The sequence below is a fragment of the Peromyscus eremicus genome, chromosome 22 (genome assembly GCF_949786415.1).
Source record: "Peromyscus eremicus chromosome 22, PerEre_H2_v1, whole genome shotgun sequence".
NCBI classification, from domain to species: Eukaryota; Metazoa; Chordata; class Mammalia; order Rodentia; family Cricetidae; genus Peromyscus; species Peromyscus eremicus.
The window spans coordinates 38,674,807-38,701,397 of NC_081437.1; the positions used below are offsets into that span (position 1 = coordinate 38,674,807).

At 47.1% G+C, this 26,591-nt stretch overlaps 2 protein-coding genes across 2 annotated transcripts in view; one reads left to right on the forward strand and one right to left on the reverse strand.

Moving 5' to 3' along the window:
* Rsad2 (radical S-adenosyl methionine domain containing 2) overlaps positions 1–888 on the reverse strand; it is a 14,353-nt gene extending 13,465 nt beyond the window's left edge. Inside the window, exon 1 of the mRNA XM_059248549.1 lies at positions 541–888. Coding sequence (XP_059104532.1) covers positions 541–886 — 346 coding nt within the window. The 5' untranslated portion in view covers positions 887–888. The remainder of the gene's footprint in view (positions 1–540) is intronic.
* An 8,422-nt stretch (positions 889–9,310) lies between these two features.
* On the forward strand, positions 9,311–19,481 carry Cmpk2 (cytidine/uridine monophosphate kinase 2). The gene is made up of 5 exons (XM_059248380.1): positions 9,311–10,298; positions 11,639–11,753; positions 14,539–14,740; positions 17,068–17,301; positions 18,497–19,481. Exons 1-5 carry the CDS (start codon positions 9,624–9,626, stop codon positions 18,612–18,614), a joined length of 1,344 nt encoding a protein of 447 aa, XP_059104363.1. The 5' UTR covers positions 9,311–9,623; the 3' UTR covers positions 18,615–19,481.
* Positions 19,482–26,591: the final 7,110 nt, after the last annotated feature.

Consider the following 26,591-nt stretch of genomic DNA (forward strand, 5'->3'; position numbering starts at 1 on the left):
CGATGTCCATAGGCTTGCCGTGCCAAGCAGGTGACCAGACACACACACACACACACACACACACACACACACACACACACACACACACCAGGTGTACACAAATATTTTTTTTTTAAAGAGAGAGAAAAGTTTCCAGCAAGGACCACAGAAGGAACAGTGTGAATAGCCTGGCTGTTCACACTGGGGACTTGGGTTTCCCCTTCCCCTTTCCTCGCTTAGTGTTTCTGGAAAGCAGATTCCTCTGGACAAAATCTTTAAGTGACAAAACTTTTCCGAATGCTTGTTCCCAAACGCCAGGAGGAACAGGGGCCACTGTCCACATACCTCTGTCCACAGGAGCCAGTGTTTGTTACATGGTCTTGACCTCCCAGTCTGGAGGTCCTTCATGTCTTTGCAAGGTTCCCTTGCCCATTGGTGCACGACCTGCCCGGGGATGCTGTGTCTAGTTCTCAGGGAGCCCTTCCCACCCTCGTCCTATGCACAAACCCTGCTCGCTGTCATCAACGCCTGGGCTTCTGCCTGGGTTATAACGGAGCTTACCAGCCCGTTTGAGCAGAAGCAGTCCTCGCTTGGCCTCCTCCAGGGGCAGCACGAAGGATGTCTTGGCTGTGTGGAAGCAGAAGCCGCATTTGTAGTTGCACTGACGGGTGAAGTGATAGTTGACGCTCACGGGGGTTGTGGGCCGAGAACTGTTCGGTTCTTCCTGGGTCTCCTTGGGCTCGGTCGGGACCTGTGGCTGTGGCTGTGGCTGTCCCCGTCCAGAACCTAGCCACCCCAGGACTATTCTCAGCCAGCAGAGCAGAATGTCCAGGCCACTCCAGAGGGAGCCCAGCTGCTGCTGGAACAGGCTTAGCAGCCGAGCAGCAAGAGAAGTGGGCACTAGCATCCCCGTGGTGAGCAGAGGCACCCACCTGCAGCTGCCTGAAAGCACTTATAAGCTGCGGCGGCGGGCCAGCCACGCCCCCGAGCATTCTGTCACAAGGCTGAGGGAAACACCTCCCTTGAGTGAGTCCCAGCTGAGCAGAGTTTCTGTTTTCTGAAAATGAAAGTTGAATCGGAGCCAAGCCTGAAGCTCCGGATGGAGGCCGACCGGTTGCCTTGCTCTGGCTCACAGCGGCCCCTATGACCCGTGTAAACACCGTCTGCCCTGATGACGCCGCAAACATTCCAGCGGCCACCGGCTTCTAAACAAGGGTCTTGAGACGTCACACAGCTGCCTCCTTACAGGTGATTACTTTAACACAAAAATTATGTGTTAAGCCTCTTGGTACGAATATCTATGCATACTTGACAATTTCTAAATATTCTTCTTTCGTTCTCCACATGCCTCACAAACAAACAAACAAACAAACAAAACAAAACAAAAACACCAAAAGCCTAGAGTTTCATGACTTTGTAGGTAGCAAATCAGATGTACGCTGACCTTGGTAGTGCCTGGCAGCACCTGGCAGCTCTCTCAAAGAGGAAAGAAAAGGAATTCAAGACTGGTATATGTCAGGCAAACAAACAAACAAACACAGGCAGAGAAATTCCACAAAGTACAGTTAACCATTTGAAAACTTGAATACTTAGTAATTAGACATTTCTTTTTTTATATTGTCAGAGGACATGTACCATAAATATTTCTCAAACTCTTTCTTTAAAAGCTTTGGCATCATGGTACCGTTCTGGAAATCCCCACAGTCACACTGTGCATTGTGGGGCTGGTGCCTTTCCTCCAGGCAAGCTCCTGTAGTTTGGTAATAAAGGTCCCTCAGAGCAACACATTAAACTTGCTTTGCTCAGTCTCTGGACTTCTGATGCCTCTGCCTCCCCTCTGACATCTTTCCCTAGGAGCTCCGTGTTCCTTCTTTGTGATGTTTCTAGTTCTTCTGGTGTTTGGGGGAAGCAGAGAGTCTTGTGTACACTGTTCCTTCTGCCCCTGAGAAGGAAAGGACAGCGCCAAGGCTCAAGACTGCAAGTTAGCGGGGTTCATAGATGCTGGTGGAGACGTATTAACCAAGATGAGGCTTTGGAATTCTTCTGCGTATATCCTTTAGTCGTTTTTTAAAAGCCTCTTCAAACGGAACATTTTGCTTTTTTTTTTTTTTTAACACTGGAAATTCTGTTCCCAATTCTTCCTCCTTTGCTTCCAATGCATCTACTTTCTCCTGTAAATAAAGAGAATTGAATGTTCTTATCAAACATCTGGAGGTGAGATGTGATTCTTATTTCATGGTTTGTTTGTCAGATTTGGGGAAAATTTGTATAGCATGTGATGGGGGGCACGGCCCAAATCTGACAATGACATTCCTTGACGATTCATCCACACTTACAGCCCTGGTAGTAATTCTAGACTCATTTTAAACAGTCTACACACAGAGCAGTTGCATATGTGGAGTTTTATATCTGTGTGCATATATCTACACCTACACCTACACACACACACACACACACACCATTCCAGATTTGAATTTGCAGGCATTCAGCTTGAATAACCATGTGGCAGCTTCTTCCCATGATTCTTCTCATGAAGTACTCAGGGTTGCTTATTGTGACAGCCAGATAAAGAAGCATTTCCTGGGGGTCCAGCTGGCCAATACTGGTTATTTATTCAAGGTAGGACATCAGTTGGTCAGAGAGATGACTCTAAGCCCAAGTTCACTGTAGTATTACATAGCCAAGATGTGGGTCCATCCAAGGGCCCATCTACAGACTGACAGATAAGAAATTATGACATAGGGGCTGGGAAGATAACTCTGCTGATAAAGGGCTTGACTTGTATTGCATTAACATTTCCTGAGGCAATGAAAACAACAAATGTCTTTTCATCTCAGATAGGACAGCAATGAAGGACAGAAGCACAATTCCAGCCAAGTCCAGTTTGGTGAGCCATGAGTTCATTGGATTTATAGAGCATGGGGGATAGGCTACTTACAAAGAAAAGCATCTTGGCAAAGTCCCACCCCATCATGGATGAGGACCTCCTGGAAACTGCGTCATGCAGGTCCCCTTTCAGCTAATCTTAAACTTCTAATGTATCCTAGCATTTCCCAAGATCACTAGAGTTAGTGAGAGCAGGAAGGAGTCACAGGGATATACAGGTGAGGGTCTTGTGACATTCCCCTCTTCTCCCTACCAAGGTACCACGTCAATAGCTCTACTCAGTTACCACAGACTTGGATACCACTGCACTGTTTTCCTGCTTAGTGAACAAGAAAATCTTTGCTCCAAAATGGCAGTGAGGTGAATGTGTTCTGCCCTCATGGGGGAAAGAGCATGCTGTAACACCTTACAAGTGTGTGGGCCTGAGATTGGTTCCCAGAACTATATAAATAATGGTGTGTGTGGTATCACCTGCCTGGAATCCCAGCACTGGAGAGTAGAGACAGCCAGGTCCCTAGGACTTGCTAACAGATTTAGCTAGGCTGAATTCACAGCAAGCTCCAGGGGTTCCACCTGCCTTTGCCCTGCTCATTGCTAGGACTACAGGCACATGCTGCCCTACCTGGTTTTTTTACATGGATACTAGAGATCTGAACTCAGGCCTTCATGCTTAGATGGCAAATTCTTTACCAGCTGAGCCACAACCCAGACCCCATTTTCACAAGAAACATAACAGACTCCTGAATTGGGCTGTTTTAGGCCCCCTTTTTTTATCAGAATGATGGTTATATATGTTCTGTGAAAAGTAAAAATGTCCCATGCTGAATCTTGGGTGTGGTTCTGTGCTCAGGGTCTGGGTGATTCTGCTGAGGTACTGTGCCCAGGCGCTGGGTGATGCTGCTGAGGTACTGTGGTCAGGGTTTGGGTGATTCTGCTGAGGTACTGTGCTCAGGGTCTGGGTGATTCTGCTGAGGTGCTGTGCTCAGGGTCTGGGTGATGCAGCTGAGGTACTGTGCTCAGGGTCTGGGTGATTCTGCTGAGGTATTGTACTCAGGGTCTGGGTGATGCAGCTGAGGTACTGTGCTCAGGGTCTGGGTGATGCAGCTGAGGTACTGTGCTCAGGGTCTGGGTGATGCAGCTGAGGTGCTGTGCTCATGGTCTGTGTGATGCAGCTGAGGTACTTTGCTCAGGGTCTGGGTGATGCAGCTGAGGTACTGTGCTCAGGGTCTGGGTGATTCTGCTGAGGTATTGTACTCAGGGTCTGGGTGATGCAGCTGAGGTACTGTGCTCAGGGTCTGGGTGATGCAGCTGAGGTACTGTGCTCAGGGTCTGGGTGATGCAGCTGAGGTGCTGTGCTCATGGTCTGTGTGATGCAGCTGAGGTACTTTGCTCAGGGTCTGGGTGATGCAGCTGAGGTATTACACTGTGAACTTTACTCTCTTCTCGGCAAACATCCCCTGAGGTCCGTGAAGAGGGAAACTCCCATTTTCCTGGAGGAACAGAACACCATCTGCGCTGAGCCATTGTTGTGAATGGAAACAGAAACTTGTTTTTTTCTGCACTGGGAAACTGAAAGTAAACACATCCCCGCAGTTTAATGAAGCTAATTGTGCCAGGGTTATCTGACCCAAGTCCTTGAAACCCGAGGAAATAAAGATGCTGTAATCTCTGGCACAATTGGAGAAATGCCTTCTGCGAGGTCACATGCATATGACGTCAGTGTTAAGTGCAAGAGCTGGGGAAAGGCTTCAGTGGATAAATCCTAGCTGAGCTGGAATCACATGCTTTGGGGTAGATTTTATTACCTCCCTAAGATCTACTTTATGTCATTCTTTCAGGTATTAGAGCATGTTTTCATCATGCCGTCTTCCTTTACTTTGAGGCATAGTGATTGAGAGTGCCCTGTGAAGTTGTCATGTATAAATATCATCAAGTATGAATGAAATATGAATGTAGTAGTTAACTCCATTGTCAACTTGACTCGATTTAGTATTATGATGGGAGCATCTGTTTGTTGTGTTTAGGTGAGAGGTAGGTCACCTCTCAGCTCCAGACCCAGCCATTCATCCGCCTGACCTTCTGAAACATCTGGGAAACACAGATAGCCATGCCTGCCTCACGAATGGCATCATAATATCAAGGGGCCTGGTGCAGGTTAAGCACAAGGGCAGTGATTGCCATGATAGAGTGAGGAGTGTCTGCTCCCCTTATGAGCCTGGCGCTGTGTGGTAGTTTGCACGCTGATTCACGCTACAGCTTGGGACACCTCACTCAGGGAACAAGATCTCGATGGGTGTTTAAACATTGGCTACACTGCTCCACAACTGACTACCATAATGATATTACCTTATCTTTGCTGGTAAGACTTCTCTGTGCAGGCCAGTTTCATTCATTCATTCATTCATTCATTCATTCATTCTTTCTTTCTTTCTTTCAGATATGCAGGCATGCTTTTATTTTCTCATCTTTCTTTTCTTTGATGCATATTGATTGAAATTTCTCTGTGAAGTTGTCATGTAAAAATATCAATTAAGTGTGGGTGAAATGTAAATCTGATAGTTATTTTCACTGGCAAATTGACTAGGTTTAGTATTACGATGGAAACATTTGTATATTCAGATGTTTCCAGGAAGTTTAACAAAGAAGAGAAGGCCTCTCTGACTGTGAACATCACCATCCCCTAGGCTGTAGGCCCAGACTAAATAATGTGGAAAGAGGAACCGAGCCCCAGCATGCATCTCTCTCTGCTTCCTGACTGCAGACACAATGTGACCAGCCCCATCATGCTCCTGCCTCCATGCCTTCCCTACCATCTCCCATCACAAACTGTGCCAACAAGAATTCTTTTCCCCTTAAGTTCAGGTCAGGCACTCGACCACAACAGAGGGAAGAGTAACTCATACAACTGAGGAAGCGAATCCCTGGTGTCCAGAGCTCACAAGTCAGTCATTTGCTGTTTCTGAGTGAAGGCCCGGCTTCTCCTTACTCCTGTTTCAGCAGAAAGTAGAGATCAGGGGAGGGCACATCCTGTTTCTGTATAATCTAGGGAGTTCGTGTAGTTGTGGGGGTCAGAGGACAGCCTTGGGTGTTGAGCCTTGTCTTCCACCCTGTTTGAAACAGGGTCTCCTGTTGTTTTGCTGTATACTTCAGGCTAATATGTCCACACATTTCTGGGGATTCTCCAGTCTTGGCTTCGCATCTCCTTTAGGAATGCTGGGACACACACACACACACACACACACACACACACACACACACACACCACTCTACTTGGCTTTGTGTAGGTTTATACTGTTTTGACAAGTGCTCTTTATCCCCAGGCCTCTCCCCACAACCCCAGACTTCCTATAGAACTTATGGAAGCATTTGCCTTGAGCTACAAGACCATGGTGGGTACTGACCAAAGACCTGCACAGACACCTGCAACTTGTAAACCTGACCTTTGGGCTCATTTACAGTCCAGCTGTTGGCAATAGCTTGAAGGCCAGTGCTGATGGTGACGGCTGGATTCTAGATCTGTTCAGCACTCTCCCCACAGTCCCCTCACCATTTTCCTCCTCCATATTCTAGCAAAGGCTGCTGCATGGCTGTTGTGTCTTCCCAGGAGGAAACCAGCAGCCTTCAGGGACTGAGATCCACTCCTAGTCATGGTTTGCAAGAGCCAAGGTGGGTGAGGGGATCTTCTGCAAACTGCTGAAGGTGGTGTGGGCCATGGCTGACATAGAGGCCCCTGTGGCTCTTCTCTCCTTGAGAGTCTCATTCTGAAAACAATTCAAACACATTGTATCAGCAGCCAGAGGCACCAGCATTTCTCCTTAGCCAAGGATCTTACCTCTGAGCACCTGTGCATTCCTAACATGCCCCATGCACTCTGGTGGGGATAGCGCCCCAGCAGGGGTTGTGATGCTTTTCTAGGTTATGGATTCTGTCTGCTGAGTTGTGAACGTCATAGTCTTTAAGAAATCTGTCATGGAATTGTCACAGGGAGAGTCCACCTGTGATCAAAGCACAGCTTCGGGATGCTTCACCTTGGTGTCAGCTGGGCCTGGCTTGGAGTCACCTAGGAGACACACCTCTCTCCTGGATACTTGGTACTAACATAACTGCTCTGAGCTGCTTAACCCTTTCATTGTACTCAACCTGGATTTGGACTCTACAGCAATCATTCTTTGTGAATCTGTTTCGTTGACTCTCGTTTTCTGACTCATTTATATCATGGCAACTAATTCATTAATATGTAATTATGTGGCATGTTCTCTCTGTGAGGAGTCCTTGACATTCTGTGGCTCTGTAGAGTTATGTGTTCTCACAGCTCTGATTTCTTTTGTCTTATTTCTAACTTAACTGACTAGCTAAAGCATAGGTAACCGGCGCTTCAACCCTGAGCCATTTTTCATTTTATATTAATTACTATATTTAAATGTCTTGAGCTTACTCTCCTCACCCCCCCACCCCCCATCTGTGAATCCCTAGAATAATTTCATCTTTCCCTTTGGTCTGACACCAGGAAGTTCTGAGCATGGGCCAGTGTTGTGAATGGAAACAGAAACTACTTTGCCTGCTTTGGGAAACTGAAAGCAAATTCTCTAAGTGCTGAAGGCAATAGGTCTTCCTTAGACTACATGCCTGCTCTCTCTGAGTTTGAGACCAGCTTGGTCTACAAAGTTACACAGAGGAAAAAAAAAGGAAGAAAAAGAAGAGGAAAAAAAAAAAAGAATACATGACTGCTACTCTTCATTAATACATCCCCTCATCCATTCAAAGGGACTTCTTGAAGTATTTTCTCAGCTTCTAGTTTCTCATCTCTGTGCCCCCATGGGCAAATTGCTGCAGGTACAATTATTCAATCCAAAGCAGATGGTGCCACCAGGCTCTCTTTCCTAGGAATCTTAAATTAGCACTAAAAATTTGACTGGCTGCTGCTGTCTATTCAATAACCATGCACACAGAAACCAAGAGCTGCAGTTTCTATTGTAGCCTTGGCAAGCAGTCCCTCTGAAGGGTCTCTCTGTCGGTGGTTAGAGATGCTTTGTGTATATGCATGCCTTACCAACTTGTTCCAATGACTTCACACAAAGGTCAAAGGTCAAAGCTGATCGCCTCATTCTATGGAGAGGAACCTGGCATGTTGTTATGGGTCCTGGCTTCAGTATGTCAGAAATAATTTTTTGTTCTGCTTTCTACCAAAGGTAGCTAGCTCACCAAGGGTCAACATTCTATAAGTCTCTCAATTTTGTTAAACTTTTGTGCAAAGGCATTCAAATCATTTCATCTTCATGCAACTTTTAAAAATGAAAACCCTATCCTCTACATTTCTGGAACCTGATGGCCTGGAGAGGCTGATTCCTTCCCCCCTTTTCTTCATTCCCTTTGTCCTGTTTTTTGTTTGTTTGTTTGTTTGGTTTTAAGTTAGCCAATCTGGAAAAGTTGGACACTAGTCAATGGGAAAAAAGACACAGTTACCACCTTCATTAAAACAACTCCAAGTAACTTCTCTCCCTGGTATGCTTCCTAGCCAGGGTCTTGGTGCACCCCCTCCTTTTTTTTTTTTCCAAAAGCAAATTGTCTTGCAGAATTACTTTCATTGTGTTTCTTTGTGTGACACCAAAAATATTTATTTCTAAGAGTTACAACCCCAGACTCTGATACTCTATCAGGCGTCCTGGGCTATGATTTCACACAGCTCACCATTGGAGGTAATGTGATCCTTGAACAGCCCACTCCAGATTCTATTGCACATCACATCTTCTTGCTCTACCAATTCTATTGATGGTTCTCACACCATGACCACACCAACACCCTTCTAGTGTTGGGGTAAATCCTAAGTTGGGAACATCATTGAGACACATATCTTTATTGTGAACCAGCAAGGTGAAGGTGGTCTAAAACATACTAAAACATAGCTAGTATACACACACACACACACACACACACACACACACACACACACACACAGAGAGAGAGAGAGAGAGAGAGAGAGAGAGAGAGAGAGAGAGAGAGAGAGAGAGAAATTTCAAAACACCAGACATCAATGAAGGAGATTTTAATTGGCAATCATTCAATGTCACAACCTGGCCACTGATCCCAGTTTGCAAGAGTAAGGAGCACACATTTGCAAAGCTGAAAAGCTGCTCAGACTGGTTGCAGGACTGGCTAAGTGGGTACTATACGGTAAACTGAGGTCAGATACCGCTAGGCACCTACCTGAAGGTCTCCGGAGTCAGGTGCCTGTGTGTACGGGTGGATCATAAAGCTCTCTCTCTCTCTCTCTCTCTCTCTCTCTCTCTCTCTCTCTCTCTCTCTCTCTCTCTCTCTCTCTGTGTGTGTGTGTGTGTTCTCTGGGAGGAGATCCCTTTGTGCCTCATTCTCCAGCTTTCCCAGTCCTCACCCGTCAGGAATTAAGTAGTCTGGAAGAAGTTTAAAACTCAGACAAGGAGCACCTGCCACCACAGAACCAAGCCAGACAAAGCCGATGGCTCTGGAGAGGCTGGAATGCTCAAGGGCAGGCGTTGCCAGGGGACCACAGCGGCGATAGCAACGCGCCAGAGTCCCAGGGCTGGGAGAATTTCCTAACCGCCTGCCAGCGGTTAAAAGCGCGGCTGGGGCGGGAGGCGGAGAAGCCCAGGCGGAGAGTAGCGCGGCCACACCCGAGGTCCCGCCGGCAGCCGCCTTCGCTTTCGTTTCTCACGGATCCCGGGTCTGTGGTCACCCGCAGTTTCGTTTCCGAGGCGTGGCTGAGGGCGCGGCCCGGGACACCCATGGCCTTAGTCAGCCGCCCTCGAGCCCCACTGTGGCTTGGGCGACTGTCGCGGCGGCTGTGCGCGCGGCACCGGGCCTGCACTGGGACCATGGCTCGGCCGCGGCGCTTCGCGGTGGAGATGCCGGATTGCTCCCTGACTCACTTCGTCCTAGGGGACACGGCGGGCCACCCGGACCCACGCCTGGCAGCGCTGCTTGGGCCCCCGGGGCGCAGCTACGCGCTGTGCGTGCCATTGGCCCCGGGCACAGGCTGCGGGCCCCGCGTGCAGGCGGCCCGGATGCATCAGCGTCTGCTGCTGCAGCTGTGCCGGGGCCCTTTGCAGCGGTGCCGGATGAGTAAGCTGCTAGGCTACGGTCCCGGAGACCAGGACGGTGAAGCCCAGCATGGCTTCCTGCTGCGCGACCCTTGCGACCATCCGGACACTCGGGGCGCCTTGCTGCAACTTCTGGGCTCGTGCCAGGAGGTGGCGCACCCGCAGTTAGCCGAGTTCCAGGCTGACTCTCAGGGTTTGCTGTGGCAGCGCACGTGGGAGCTGCAGGGAGACAGGCAGGTGCAAGTGGACTGCGCATGCGTCCTGCCGGCACCGGAGCCTCATCTGCACCCATTGCTGCCAGATCTGCTCAACTCTGCCGTGTTTCAAGACCGGGATGCTGCACGGGCGGTATTGGAGGAGGTAAGTAAGAGTTTTTTTTCTCTTCGGCCCTGAGTGGAGCTGGGTGTTCTGCCCCAGGCTGGCCAATCAAGTGCGTTCTGCCTGGTTTGTTTATTTTTATTCATGAGTCAGCTGGTGTAGACAATCTGTGCAGGCTCTGTGTTAGACACTGGCGTTGCCTTCAATATTTCCTGTGCAGGTTTCTGTCAACCGAGTGCTGAGTGCATGCAACACCTGGCTGAGCAATGCTTGCTAGGAAGACATTCTCGAAGTCCTGCAGGTGGAGTCAAGAGTCCTCTGGGAACTGGGGAGAACGAGGCCAGCTAGTTAAGGGGACAATTTGCTGGATATTTGCTTCCAATCTGGGATCTTGGGGGCGCAGAAGATATACTACGTGGGTTAGAGGATGTAAGCATTTAACTGGTTTGTGGACCGTATGTGGTCCCTCACTGCTCAAGCGTTTTTGCCTTTATCTTTCCCATCATCTGTAAATGTTCCTGTGAGGGAGGACAAAGGTTTCTGGCAGTCTCCGGGGAAAAGCCTAAGGTTGTGTTGGTGCCTGTGGCCGGCAGATAGGGCCTGCTGTTCTATGTAGTTAACATTACTTTTTACAAGCTGTCCAACAGGGCTAGAGGGTGGTGAAAGGCCCGTGGTCAGCCAGGGAGGTGATGAGATTCCTGGCATTTATCAAGAATGCACTTCCAGCTTGCTTCCCTAAGGTGGTACTAACAGAGGCGTTCACACAGATTGGCCGGTCCACTACTTCTAAAGCTCTTGGGTGCTTGCCTTGCTCACGGGAAGCATATGTATGAATGAGAGTGGGCCTCCGAGGAAGGTCCTAGGGGCATGGGATGTGGTGATGGGGAATAAGGAAGTCCCGATTTTCAGCAGAATCTCAGCTTGAAGCTGTACCAGCTTCCAGCACCGTTGTCAGCTTTCCGGGCCATTAGGAGGATGTGTGTGTGTGTGTGTGTGTGTGTGTGTGTGTGTGTGTGTGTGTGTTAGGGGGGATACAGGGTAGATGCACTTACATGGTTACGTCTACAGGGTGGTTCACATACCTCCTGTTCTCAGCAGGGCCTGGAGTTCTGTTGTGGCTGTGGTTGGAATTATGTGCCTGCTTGTCCTTCCTCTGGGGTAGGTTAGCCAGTGAAGGATTGAGGTTGTGTACCCTGGACATTTGCAGTCCTTGTTTTGAGTGTGTCTCAGCTTCTAAACTCTAGGAACCCATGGGCCAGGCATCATGTTCAATCTAGAAAAGGTCCCTTTAGGACCAGGCAGTGCTGCCTGTGGCAGAGTCACAACAGGTTCCCAGAAGCCCCAGCGCTTCCCTGCTTATGCAGTTTTTCCTCCCCCTACAGTGTACATCCTTTATCCCGGAAGCCCGGGCAGTGCTTGACCTGGTTGACCAATGCCCGAGGGACATCCAGAAAGGAGAGTTCCAGGTCATTGCCATCGAAGGACTGGATGCCACGGGTAAGTGAGCACTGCTTTCTAGTCTCCGTCAATACCATGGACCGCACGGTTGCAGGAGGTCGTTCTTACAATACTAAACGCTGCACAGAGCCTTCTGTGAGTCTCTATGCCAGACTGACCATGGGACGCAACCGTTTTGTGTGTGTGTGTGTGTGTGTGTGTGTGTGTGTGTGTGTGTGTTAATGGACCTCTCAGGAGGTCCTGTTCTGCTGCAACCTCCAGAGGAGACCTAAGGTCATACCAAAGCTGTAGTCTAGGAACAAACAAGAGCAGGCTGGGTGATGAAAACCTGGAAGGTGGAAGCAGTGGCTGGGCAAACAGCTTTATGTCCAGGAGCCATAGGACATCCAGAGGCCCCCGATAGAGCGAACTGGGAAAGGAGGCCATGGAGCTTCCTGAACTACTCAAGAAGGGTCAGAATATAAAAATGTGTTAGCATAGTAACTAGAACACTCAAGTCCAGGAGAAGGTCGATGGAGGATGCTATTATCTTTAGGCCTCTCCTGTGTCACTTGGAGGGATGAAGACGGCTGCCATACTCTTTGTTTTGGTGGTTGTATTTTTTTTTTTTTTTTGTCAACTAGACACCAATTAGGGTTATTTGCCAACAGGAGACCTCCAATGAGAAAATGCTCCCAGCAGATTGTCCTGTGGGAACGTTGGCGGAGACATTTTTTTCTTGATTGATGATTGGTATGGGAGGACCCTGCCCACTGTTGGTGGTGCCACCCAGGGCAGGTTCTGAGCTGTATAGAAAACAGTCTAAGCGGCACAGGAGGAGTGAGCCTTAAGCAGCATTCCTCCTCCGTTGTCTCTGCTTCAGCTCCCGCCTTGAGTCCCCAGCCTGTTTTCCCTCGGCAATGCAGCGTGACCCGGGAGTTGTAAGATGAAATAACTTCCTGGCGATGGTTTCGGTCAGCGCTTTATCACAGTTGCAGAGCAAACGAGGGTCGAAGTCCCGGTGACTGAGTCTAGGGATTTCTCACATGCTAGGTAAGCGCTTTACCACAGATCCACATCCCTGGTCACAGGCTGTTACCTTTAACAACGCCAAAGGTCATTTCCACATGGGAACTTCTGTGTCACAAGGAAGTGACACAGTGGGATGACTCTTACCTGCTGTCCTGGCTCTGCCTGAAAGTCATCAGCGGGGAGAAGCAGTGTGCTCAGCATTCAGCACTTCTCATCACCACGCCAAGACCTAGTCGAGGTTCGTTTTTAGCCATGGCTGGAATTTTAACATCAGCTGTCCATTATAGTTTTTTGGGTCATTTTTTTTTCTGGTCTGGTATGTCTTTATGGTCATCTATTTTTTCACTTAGAGTTAATTCAGATTCTGTGGGACAAAAGGACAATACAAACCTTTAACCTCAACACACCTATGCCCACACATGTGAAGTTCAGAAAGTGATAACAAGGAGAGGAGAAAGGGATAGCTTCTATTGCCACAGCTGCGTCCTGTGTCCAGCCCCACCAAGGAGGCCACTGTGGATGGCTTCATTCCCTTCTCTACTGCTCAGTGACTCAATGAGTACTCTTATGTAGAATAGGGCATTCCGAGCATGCTATGTGTTAGCGGTGTGCTCATAGCACAAACACCAAAATGGTCAGCACTGTTGGGATCTGCCTAGCAGTAAATAAGCAGTTGGTGATGAAGTCTTGGTACCCTGAGTGTTAAATATGACAGAGGGAAAAGGCCTTAAGTGTATACAGTTGGTGCTCAGTGAGGCCAGAGAAGAACATCTGTCTAGAGTAGATTATGCCTTATCACTGTAGTCCTGTGCTCCAGGCAAAGGCTGGGACATCTAAGATGGGCCCAGGAAGTGGCTTCGGGCAGTATGACACCCAGGGGTGTGCAAAGAAGAGTCCAAAAATATGCTTAAATGTACCCTAAAGGGGGAACTTGACCTCTGACAAGTCAGTCTTAGGAGCTCCAAACGCCAAGCCAAATGCCAGGCACAGAGTAGCGAGAGTGGGGGTGGAGACAGAGCAAGGTGGACCTTGGAGGGGAGTTGAGCAGAAGTAGAGTGGGGCTGGAGCAGGTGAATAAACTGAGAAGTGGAGTGAGCTGGAGCAGGTGGAGAGGAGCTGAGAAGTGGAGTGAGCTGGAGCAGGTGGAGAGGAGCTGAGAAATGGAGTGAGCTGGAGCAGGTGGAGAGGAATCTGAGAAGTGGAGTGAGCTGGAGCAGGTGGAGAGGAGTTGAGAAGTGGAGTGAGCTGGAGCAGGAGCAGGTGGAGAGGAGCTGAGAAGTGGAGTGAGCTGGAGCAGGTGGAGAGGAATCTGAGAAGTGGAGTGAGCTGGAGCAGGTGGAGAGGAGCTGAGAAGTGGAGTGAGCTGGAGAGGAGCTGGGCAGACCTGCTGCAAGGCTGGAGCAGGTGGATCTCAAAGAGAATGAATAGACATGGAAGAAGAATGTGAAGGGGCCCTGAAGGGGGGCAGGGAAAGGAGAAGATGTCTTAGTTAGGTTTCTGTCGCTATATAAACAACCATGACCAAAAGCACCTTTTGCAGCCCATCGTGAAGCCAAGTCAGGACAGGAACTCAAGTAGGAACCTGGAGGCAGGAGTTGAACCAGCGGCTGCTGGAGGGATGCTGCTTGCTGGCTTTCTCCTCAAGGTTTTGTTCAGCCAGCTTTCTCATAGAACCCGGGTGTTATTTAATCACTCTCATCGAATTACAGATTGAAGACATTTGCTTTTCCTTGGTTAATAGGTTAGTGTTAACCTTTGGGGGGACTGTGGCAGCTTCAGCTAAGAAGTGGTCTGTTTTGTTTACGTCCTGCAGGGAAAAGCACCTTGACCCAGTCGGTGTCAGAGTCTCTCAAGGCTGTGCTTTTGCAGTCACCACCCCCCTGCATCAGCCAGTGGAGGAAAATCTTTGACAATGAACCTACTATCATTCGAAGAGCATTTTACTCTTTGGGCAATTATCTTGTGGCTTCTGAAATAGCTAAAGAATCAGCCAAGTTCCCTGTTATTGTAGACAGGTGAGTAGCAAGATGCCTTCTCTGTGACACATCATTCTCTCTGTCTCTGTCTCTGTCTCTGTCTCTGTCTCTCTGTCTCCTTTCTTCTCTCTACATATATATTTAGGTGCTCAATTGTGAACATGCATTACGATTACAAGAGGAATACTGAATTATGAACTACATATATCACACCCTGACATTTTATACTAATATCTGAATAGTGCCTTGGGTAGGTTGGAATCAGACAGTCTCTGCAATTAACGAATAAGGAACGCGGATCTGAAAAGGTTGTGTCATAACCACCAGGCATCATTCCTCTTATTATCATAACCAGTGACAACCTCCAGGCTAATGCAGTGGACCTATCATGTGGTCCCCACTGTGTCCTTTGCCCTCTGACAAAAAGTTCCAGAAATGTTGAAAATTGAAGGAGTAGCTATGGGCACACAGGCTAAGCTGTCAGCCTTGGAGAATCTTCAAACCTAGGAAGGGTTTTCTTTTTCCTGGGAACTTCAGTTTATATGATAAGTACTTGCTATAGGCGATTCTCCTTTGATGTTGGATATGAAGTTTCACATTTATGCACTTTATATTAGAAGGTTGCCTGAACAGGGCAAGAATCCGATTGCAACAAAGGCTTAGAGGGTACTTTCACTAACGACACTTCACATTAGGGCCAGCAGAGGAGCCCCCCAATGCCCATTAATGCCTGATGGGTAACTTAAAAAAGAGAGGGAGGAAGGAAGAAAGGAAGGAAGAAAGAAAGGAAGAAAGGAAGGAAGGAAGGAAGGAAAGAAGAAAGAGAGAAAGAAAGAAAACAATAGAAAAGACAATGCTTGGCATCTTGGTCTCCTTTGCTCTGAGTCATTCTGTCCTGTGGCCACCTTTGATTCCAGGACATTGTCTGTATCATGGGTGAACATCTTCCAACAAGGGTTGAGTCTACCCACTCAGCAACAGCAGCTCTTCATGGGGACCACATCTCTCCTGACTGATCCTGCGTTTGTGATCAGCCAGGTCACATCCAGACCGAGACTGACTAGCTATGTGTGTATCTTCTATCCCAACATTTTTACCCTTTCCCTGCTTAACCTTGGTGCTCATATCAGTGCCCCCAAGGACAAAGCTAAGAATACAGGTACCTTCTGTCTTCCTGGTGTGACTGCAGTGACAGGAACCCCTTTCCTGCTGGTCACCATTGGTTTTGGTGACAGTGGTTGGACTTGGACTTTTTGGGACATACATAGTTAAGTTCCTGTTCTAGTAGTATCACACACTTACATTAGAAAATATTATCTGTTGACTCATGCATGCATGTGTGCATCAATAACCATAAGGAGCATTATTTATTACATGCTAATAAATTTCATTCATTAATAGACATAAGGGGCATTCACCCATTGCAAACCTACCATGTGCTGGTTTTGTAGTTTTTATGTATGAGAATACAGAAGTGACTAAGAAGCATTTCCCACTCCGTGGAGGAGACAGGATCTTCCTCCTGAGACAATAGTTGTGGTCCCTAGTGAGGAGCTCCTCAGTAGAGTCTCCTCCAGGGTATGAGGAGCCAGAGGAGGAGCTTGGATTCTGTATGGGGCCTTCATGGGAGCAGGACTGTGAAGGACTTCACTAGTTGAGGGTATCACCCTTGCTAGGAGACAAAGAGGAAAGATGGTGTGTGGTCCAAACTGGGAAGAAGGTCCATGCTTCATGAGGAGCCAGAATCCTTTCCTGTGGGTGGTAGACAGCTGTGGGGCTTCCAGAAACAATGTGCTGGGTTCTTTTCCATTTATGGCCATGGCTGACCTTTCTACAACCGCCCAGCTTGGTCTCCTTATTGTAATTACCGCCGCACAGTTAGACAACTGTTTTTTTTGGGAAGGGAGGGAGGGTGGCATTCTAGCCTCTGCCCCATGAACATGGATTTCATGGGCAGTTTGAGTTTGGCGCTGTGAGAGATGGCTCAGGCCTGCTAGATTTCACTAGCTCAGGACATAGCGTTAACTAGAAAGGCACTGCTGAGCCAACCAGTCATCCTTATCCTCATGGCCGCATAGAAGTTAGTGTACGTAGAGAAGGGCCAGAATGGTGTGACACCTGTCCTTACGGTATAGGATAGTTTCAATTAGATATATGATTTCATGACTAGCCCACCTATTACTACTGTTGTTGACTCTTTTTTTTTTTTGTGTGTGTGTGTGTTTTACACATTAAAAATAAATCCAAATGTAGTTCATTTGTGTGGTGCTGGGAAGACTTTAGCAGAGCCAGCCTGGTTTGATGGTTCTCGAATGGTACCTTGACTCCTTCCTAAGGTGAGAGCTCACGGCTGCCTCGTTTCCCAGGTACTGGCACAGCACGGCCACCTACGCCATAGCCACCGAGGTGAGTGGAGGCCCGCAGTACCTCCCCCCTGCCCACCACCCCATCTACCAGTGGCCAGGAGACCTGCTGAAGCCTGACCTGGTCCTGCTGCTCACGGTGAATCCCGAGGAGAGAGTGAGGAGACTGCAGGGCCGGGGTGTGGAGAAAACTAAAGAAGAGGCCGAACTCGAGGCCAATAACGTGTTTCGTCAGAAGTAAGTGTCCCCAGGGTGATGTGAAGGGTGGGAGTCCCTCTCGTCCCTGAGCCAGGATCAGAACTGCTTTAGGATGCAGAGTGAAGGACACAGTTCCTGTGCTTCAAGTGCAAGAGGCAACGTCCCCTAGGTCACCCCAGTCTCTATCACTATGCCTGTTACCATCTGGCCTTCCGCATGACCAATTAAAAACAATGGGGTTTCTGTGTCAGAAATGGTAGGACTTGTATTAAAACCCAGAGTTTCAGGACTGGGGACATACTCTGTCAAGAATGTGCTTGTTGTACAAGCAAGAGGACCCGGGTTTGACCTTCAGCATCTGTCTTAGTGTTCTGTTGCTGTGAAGAGAGACCATGACCACAGCAACCCTTATAAAGGAAAGCATTTCTTTGGGGCTGGCTTGCGGTTTTGGAGCTTTAATCCATTATCACCATGGCGGGGAGCATGGCGGCAAGCAGGCAGACATAACATGGTGCTGGAGAAGGAGCTGAGAGTTCTATATCTGGAGTCATAGGCAGGAGGAAGAGAGAGACATTGGCCTAGCTTGGGATTCTGACACCTCAGAGCCCACCCCTAGCAACACCCTTCCACCAACAAGGCCACACCTCCTAATCCTTCCCTAGTGACTAAGCATTCAAAATCTGTGAGCCTGTGGGGGCCGTTCTCATTCAAACCACCACATTCCACTCCCTGGCCCTCCTCGGCTTAGAGCCATTTCACAAGGCAAAAAATGCATTCAGTCCAACTTCGAAAGTCGCCATAGGCTATCACAGTCTCAGCTCTGTTCAGAAGTCCAAAGAGTCTCTTTAGAGACTTGTGGCACCTGTGTAGGGGGACTCTGACTGTAGGGTGATCTTGGGGGATGCAAAGCGCGCCTTGGCTGGACTGCCTTCTCTGCCATGAGAATGAAGTGAAGATGGTCTTTCCCAGTTAACTCAGAGTATAAACTGAGAAGAAAGGACCAGGAGACTTGATTGGCAGGTAACAGGTTGTCAGCTATTACGCATCATGGCTGACTCATTCTTCACCGAACGAACTTCACTGAATCTGTCTAGGGGCAGTGATGGCCGCCAAGGTGAGTTAAATGGGGGGGTTTGCTCTGAGCCACCGTGACAAGGTAAAAAAAAAAAGCTGCTTTTTCAGGATGAACTGGGTAGGAGAGGAAGCTGACTTTTCCCCTTCCCTCTGTCTCCAGGGTGGAAATGACATACCAGCGGATGGAGAACCCAAGCTGCCACCTGGTTGACGCCAGCCCCTCAAGGGAGACTGTCCTACAGAACGTTTTGCAGCTGATTCGGAGAGCTGGTCATTAATTGTAGTTCCTCTGGACATGAGCCTCACTATGCCAGAAGAGAAGTTGTATGTTGCACCTAGACCCAACACTTGTCATTCAGCTTCTTGGAGTCAGGTTGCGTGAGAATACGGAGGGGAGAAAACTGGAGAATGGGCGTTTTTGCTCTATTTCTGACCAACAGAGCCAGCCAGCCACTGCTGGTTCTTTTCTGCCTGGCCACGTACCATCTCCTTGGGATATATTTTAACACTGTGACCACCTAGAAAGACCTTCTGATCCAGTGGTGAGCCTGTGGAGGTCTTCCTGCACCTGGAAGCTGCGGATGTCAAATGGGGCCCACATTGACCAATTGTGATGGGCTAGCCTCTCTCCTCTCACCCTAAATCCTGTAGCTGAGCCTTGTCCCAGAGTCTGGCTGTCCCATCCCGTTTGCTTGGAGCCATTTAGGGGTGCGGACATTCTCAAAGAAGCCATTGATCTTGTTCTTTGAGCTCAAAGACTCAAAGAACACCTTGGACAGTTCCCTGAGGGAGCACCTCAGACCTGAATAGACACGTGCCCCTAAGCTGCTAGCATGCCAACCCCATCTTGTTCTCCTTTCCTTGTCTGTATTCCGTTTTTCTCCTCTGAAATCCAGTTCTGAGTGTAATGAGCAGTCTGCGCTGAGCTGGATGCATTGCACTTACCCAATGCACTGATTTGTTTATATTGATGTTTATGTTGTGTGCTTCCTCAGTGTAGGAGCTCTGAGTCACTAACCAAAACCGAGGCCAAGGAGCTAAACGCAGCGTTGGCTGTGTGTTTTCACAACACAGATTTAATTTGTCTTAATAAACCTCGTAGATTCTGGAATGAGATCTCATAGTAAATTGTCTTGCACTTTGAATGTCTCCTGATTGCATGTGAAGTCAGCGTTAAGGGCTTTTCGGATAGAGGAAAGAGCCGTGGAAGAGAATCCTGGTGCCTCTGTAGCCTTGGCTGAGACGTTTAACATCGAGAGCGTTAACAGTTCGGTCTGAAAGAGGACAGTTGGTGGGCCAGGTGGCATAACCCTCCAGTAATATTTACTTGGGAAGCTGAGAAAGGAAAATGGAACATCCAAGGCCTTCCTGGGCTGCAGCTTGTGTTCAGGGCTAGCCCAGGCAATGTAATGAGACCTTGTCTCAAGATAAAAAGTACAAAGGGGACTGGGGGTGGAACTCCACAGTAGAACACTGTCCTAAACATTCTGTCCCTGGGTTCAGGCCCTGGTTTTGTTTCAAATACCATAAAAATAAAAACAGAAAAAAAAAACCAAATAAACACGAACAATTAAACAATAAAAGGAATTAAGTAACTTTTGGTCATAAGGAGGTGGCTGCGTCAGGCTATTATTTAACATTCCAATTCTGATGTAGAAGCCTCTCTATATCATTTTGATCCCACATCCTATTTCTGAAGAAGAATTCATCCCCAAGTAAGGTTTACCTTAATCTTAAATTATAAGATTTAGTATTAACATATCAATATTTTTTCACTTTTGGAACTATGTATAACTTATAAATAACGTGTCTATTATCTAAATACATTGTTGGCTTCAGTAGAACGTGTTTTTAAAGCTGACAAATAATGTTAGGGCTCTCTGTCACGTGGCAGCTTCTTCCACAAAGGGTTTTGTTCAAGCCTTTCTGAGATGACTGTGATAGAGGCTCAGAAGAAAGTCTTAGTGCTCTCTTCATGAAACCTGCGGTGAATAAACTTGCTGTGACTTTCCTAACCCCATCTGTTATTATGGCTGTGTGACATACTTGTTTGTACATCTCCCCACGTGTTTGTCTTTCTATAGTCTATGGTGAGTTTGGAATCCGTGGTCGATGGGCTTTGGTGGGGGAATGTTTGTTTCAAAGTATCTGGACTCTTCCCTTCACACACTTGCTCCGCTAATAACTCAATTCATCCCCAAGTAATGACATGTGAAGCCAGGGGTGGCACTGCTCAAAGCAATCTGTGCAGTGGGATCCTATATGCTGTGAATATGCTGTTTACTGGTTTGCTCCCCATGGCTTGCTCAGCCTGCCTTATACACTCCCAGAACCACCTGCCCAGGGGTGGCACTGCTCAAAGCAATCTGTGCAATGGGATCCTATATGCTGTAAATATGTGTTGTTCTCATTGGTTGATAATAAAGGTTGATTTGGCCTATAGTCAGGCAGAAAAAGGCTGGGCAGGAAAGCCAAATGGGAGATACAGGGAGAAGAAGGGCAGAGTTGGGACAGACATCAGCCAGATGCAGAGGAAGCAAGACATGTAAAAAAATAAGGTGACAAGCTATGAACCACGTGGCAAAGCATACATAAGAAATATGGGTTCTGTTGTATGATTGTACAGCCCCCACCCTGAGGATGTATGTCTACAACTTCTTGACTTCTACTTTTTAATTGGAAGCCTCAACAGGAGATAATGTTCTGCCTGGGACTGTCAACTGGGAAATCCTGTCTTCAAAAGGCTTCCCTGGTTGATTTCTACTGGATGGTGTGAATGTCAGGCTCAAAAGAAACTCAGGAAAAATGGCTAACTGTGGTGCTCATAACATACCAAAATGCATGTGGGCCTCCAGGTTCTCTCGACATCACAAACACCTGTCACAGAGTCCATGCTGGTATCCTTGCTCTTCTCCACTCCTTTCATGCTGCACCCCACCCTAAACTTCTCTATCTCATATGCTTCCCTTCCCTCGGATTCTGATTGTATTATAACCCTGCCTTTTTGGCCATGCTCTCTCTTGGTCTTCCCTTTCGTCTCCCTCTTTCCTCTCATGGCCCCGTTCATTCTACCAGTGATGCTTGGTCTTCTACTTTCTACTTTCTCTCTCTGCTCTGGACTCCTTCAGAGACCTCTCGCTGTACTCTCCCTCATATCTACAATAAAATCCTTCCCCTCCATCATACCTTGGAGCGGTCATGTCCTTATTTATACAGTGAGTCCCCAAATTGATGCCCCCTCTCCTTTTACTTTGACTTACTCAATGCTTAATAAATTCTATCATCCAAAACCAAAACCACGGCTCTCGCAGATCATTGTCTGGACCCCACAGAACATCACTCCTCACTGATTTTCCTCTCAGTTACTGAGAGGTACAACTTTCAAGTATAACATAGATGAAGGAAATTGGAACACTATTTTTCTAGCACTCAAAAGACATATACCACCCTCTGAATTCAAGGCATTCCAGTTTCTGGAGAGGTGCTATGAGTCTTATACCATCATGCCTCTGCTTATCTTTGCAATTTTTGGCAAAGCAGCCTGGATGACTGTTTCCACAACCATGGCAGTTCTGATTAATTTCCCTCTGACTCTAGGTCACATTACTCTGCTTGTTTAGGTAGGCCTAAGATTGGATGCCATCCATTCTGAAGTCTACCTTGTTAGGCAAAAGATGCCACGTTTTTCTATTAAAATTTCTCGGCTCTGTTTTGGGTTGCATTTTAGGTTCATTCAAAGAGGCTGATCTACTTGAGTGTTGCATTTAAGATTTGCTAGATGATACAATTAGAATCCTCGAGTTGACTGCCCTTCACCACCAACCCCCCCCCCCCCATGCTGAGGCAAGCCTCTTGCAATAATCTTTTTTTTTTTTTTTTTTTTTTTTTTTTGGTTTTTCGAGACAGGGTTTCTCTGTGTAGCTTTGCGCCTTTCCTGGGACTCACTTGGTAGTCCAGGCTGGCCTCGAACTCACAGAGATCCGCCTGGCTCTGCCTCCGAGTGCTGGGATTAAAGGCGTGTGCCACCACCGCCCGGCCTCTTGCAATATTCTATCAGATCCCTATGTATCCTGAAGCCTTTGGGTCTAGCCAGAAGGTACCACAGAAGCCCTGTGCCATGCTGGGTCCTGTTGCCGCTAATGTTCAGGATGGTCCTTTGTCTGGCAAGGACAGCATCATCCTCTCTACTTGAGGAGTCCTCATTGGGGGCTGGGAATAACTTTCATTTTTCTGTCTGTGTCTTTTACCAGCTCCAGTTGCCGTGGTCTTGTTTAATTATTGCAGAATGTCAGTCTTTTTGAAATTTTATTATCTTTGTTATCTTCCAAGTAAGATGCTTGTTTCAAATTCTAGCAGTATTTGTCAACTACTTGTGATTAAGGTGTGGGGTGATACAATATTATGGAAACTTCTCATATTCCAAGGGATTAGAACTGATGCTGGACTTCACAGCCAGAGTTAATAATACAACTTGTGGACATTTAAGACCTAAGACTGTCATCCTACTGTGTGCTCAGCCTGTTTGTTTAAGTGGCCTTTAAGAGAACATTGTAACAATCAACCTGGCTTGCTTTGGATTTCCCATGGAATCAACTGTTACAATCTAATGTATAGCTATCATTTTAAGTTATGTACTCTTTTGTGCTCCTGACCCTGAGCAATGCATTTGTGTTACGATAATCATTTGCTGGAACTAGCAAACAGAAGTTGAAAGCAGTCTTACAAAATGAATGCTCAACACAGATGTTGAAAGCAATACAAGGATATTGCTTTATAAACAATGATGTTTGGAATACTGTTTGTTGTCCAGGTTATTTGGGCTTAGTTGGAGTGAGTAACTTAATCCCTTGTAAAACCCTGTTAAAGATTTCTGTAAAGTATCCCTTGATGTTTCCCAAGTGATGCTTTCTATGCTGTTCAATAAAGATAGAGCAAATCTCTTTGTTAGGGACAGACACAGTCAGACTCAGATAGAGGGAAAGATTCACAAGACAGCTTTCAGCAAAGCAAGGCTTCAGATTCACACAACCCACATAGAGGATGGAAGACATGGGGGGGGAGTATAAGAGAGAATTCAAATCTGGGCTTTCTCTTGGTGAAATGACACCAAATCACATGCTTTGATTTCTTTCTGGCACATTCTTGGTGACGTGGAGTTCATTATTAACACATTCAAACCAACTGCAGAAGGGAAGAAGAAAGCCTTCCCATAGCTTCTCATTTTTCTGATGACAACCCTCATCTCTCATACCTTTGCATGGAATACCCAGATGACCCCTGTCTAGAGTCCATTTATCTTATCCATTCTCTAAAGTCTTGCTGTAGCACATCCTTGTAGAAGACCTTTCAAGCCCTTCCAGGCCAAGCAAGGCCATTCAGGAGGATTCACCCACCAGGAAGATTCATCCAGGGTGATTGGATTTTACTTTTGAAACTCAACTGTCCAGGCTAAGGATGTGATTCAGTAGGTAGAGGGCAAACATCCCTGGGTATGGCTTCCTAGTGCTGCCTAAAGCAAGGCCTTGTGGTGCATGCCTGTGATCATATTACTTTGGAGGCAGAGGGAGGAGACTCAGAAGTTCAAGGTGTGAACAAAAGTTCCTCCAAAGAAGCCATGTCTGGCTGTGAACAACAGAAACTTCCTGGAAGGAATTTTCATGTCTGTAGAGACTGGTCAGAATTTCACTCCTGTAGAGAGATTGCAATTCTGTGGGTTCAGAGGCTAACGACTTTATCCTGGGCTAGTTTTAGCCTCTGGAACAGCCATTCCGTGCCTCACTCTGTATCTGAACCAACACCTTGTGATAATAAATAAAACCCTCTTTGGTGCTATTAACTTAGGGGAACACCAGCTTCCTTCCACCAATCCGAGAGCTGAGAATGCCACCAGACAGCACCTTGGGTCTATAAGCACGCTTCCCTCATTTCCCTCTCTGGCGCACCCACTGATGTATTTAAACTCGCCTTGCCTTATGACTATCTTTGTTCTGTTCATTATAAAAACCCCAGTGAAGCCGCATCCACATTGGAACATGGAATTTGGGGTCACCTAAATATGTGTTCCCAGGCCGTGGTCACTCATAATGGCTCCAGAATAGACTCCCTCTTGTTCCCTTTAAGGAGAGCTGTGACTTTTATGTCAAATTCTGACTACATAGCAGGTTCTATGTCAGCCCTGTATACATGAGACCCTATCTCAAAATGAAGAATGAATGAATGAATGAATGAATGCAGTTTCCAGCATGGCAATTACCAGACAACTGTCACCCATTGTGTCCCACTCTCCGATGCCATCTTTTCCATCCCCTCAAACTGTAAGGGGCAGACAATCAAGCTCCCTCAGTGAGGAGGCAGACACAAGGTCAGGTGGGAAGAAGCAGCCTTCTTCACTATGGTCCTCCTGTCATGGTGTAGATTTGTGAGATAAACCCAGGCAGGGATAAATGACTTGGTTTGAGGTGTCCGCTAAGGTCCCAGAGAGGTAAACTCAGAAGACCTCGTCTAGGATATGCATCATGCATGGAGAACTGAATTGAAACTAGCATCTCTCCCACACGCACGGGACTCTGATGGGCACGCTCCTGTTTCCCAGAGCACTAGGATCTGCCTTGTGGGCGTCACCCATGTGCTCTGCGCTTTCCATACAAGAACCAATTTTAAGACGTGAAAGGATAAAACTAGATGCAAACCATCTCCTTTGGCCTGTGAGTTGTATTTGAAGACCATGCATTGGCCTAATTCTCCTTTGCAATTTTTCGTTTGGAATCAGGAGCTCCTTTAAGGAAGTGCTATGTGCAAGACACCTCCGTGGAAAACCTTTACTCTGGCTCCACGTCCCCTGGCTTGCCTTTTTGCTTGTGGTCTGAGGAGTGATTGGACCAATGAGCGACAGTCCACTCCATTCCCACTAGAGGGAGGAAAAGCGCCGATTTCCCTTATTTCCAGGGGAGCTGCTCTCTTTGCTGGATAACCACTTCCCTCATTACACACAAATGGCACAGCCTGGAAAAACAACAGTAGTTCCTTTCATTTTTATTTAAATGTCGCCTCTAATGGGAAAACAAAGGACAGACTGAGGAACATTTCTAGGTCAAAGTAGCAAGTCTTTCAAAGTGGCTAATTTCGTGCTTCAAGAATTCTAAATACAGCCCTGAGGTCAGAAAAATATTCAAAGAAAGGCCATGGTGATCACAGGGTTCAATCTCCTTAATAGTTCTGGAAAATGAGGCCCAGAGAGGGACCTGCCCTGCTCTGGGTCATATAATTTGTAACAGCAGATGCATACTGGAGTAATAAATTCTTCAACTCTTTCTCTGGTGCCTTTTATAACTCCATGGCTTGTGTCAGCATATTGGGGCGGGGGGAGACAGTAAATTATATACAACCATACTTATACACACACTTTGTGTGTGTGTGTGTGCGTGTGTGTGTGTGTGTGTGTGTGTGTGTGTGTGTGTGTGTGTGTGTATTTTCCTCCTTGTGAGGTTTATGATTTGGGATCTGGTATGAAAAAACATTCTCTGCTTTTATGTGACCTTGATTATTTGTTTTTAGAATGTCTCTCCCCTGGTCCCCTTATTCCATGCTGCTGTGTGTGTGAATGGTCCTGCTTAAGTTGGATTTTGCTAATGGTGCCTGCAAGGTCTCTGCTCTTGGAATTACTGAACAGCCATCAACATACCAGGGTTTAGAAAACACATCGTAAACTTTTTTCCTGTGGAGTTTCCAGCATTTTTATGAACATTCATGATTTTAATGGCTGTGTTTTTTGACATAATTGAGGATGTGTCCCATTTCTTTAAAATAAGAGTGATATCAAAGTTCACTCTTGGCTTACCTGGTCTGTTGGCTCTTTCAGTCCTAATGCATTCTTGATTCATCTCTTTGGTGAGGAAGATTATTTTCTAAGTTTTAATTGAAAGCAAAAACCAAATGAAAGCAACAATACTGAGTTCCCCCATATAGCCCTGAATGTTGCAACCTGTATTTCTTGGCTATTTTTACTTGTACAGAGCTTGCACTAGAAGGGCTTAGAGTTAGTGCATTTGAAGATGCGGTTTTGATGTGACATGTGGGCAGAACCATTTGTTTTTTTTTTTTAAATTAAAAATAATGGATATCCCCTCTTTTTTTGTGCATAAATACAGGTTGATGGATGAAGGAACTCCAGGCTGCATGCAGAGCTAGTATCTTTCTCAACTAGGTGGATATGACCTCAAAGAAGTCATTCTTTGTCTCTAGGCTTCAGTTTTTCT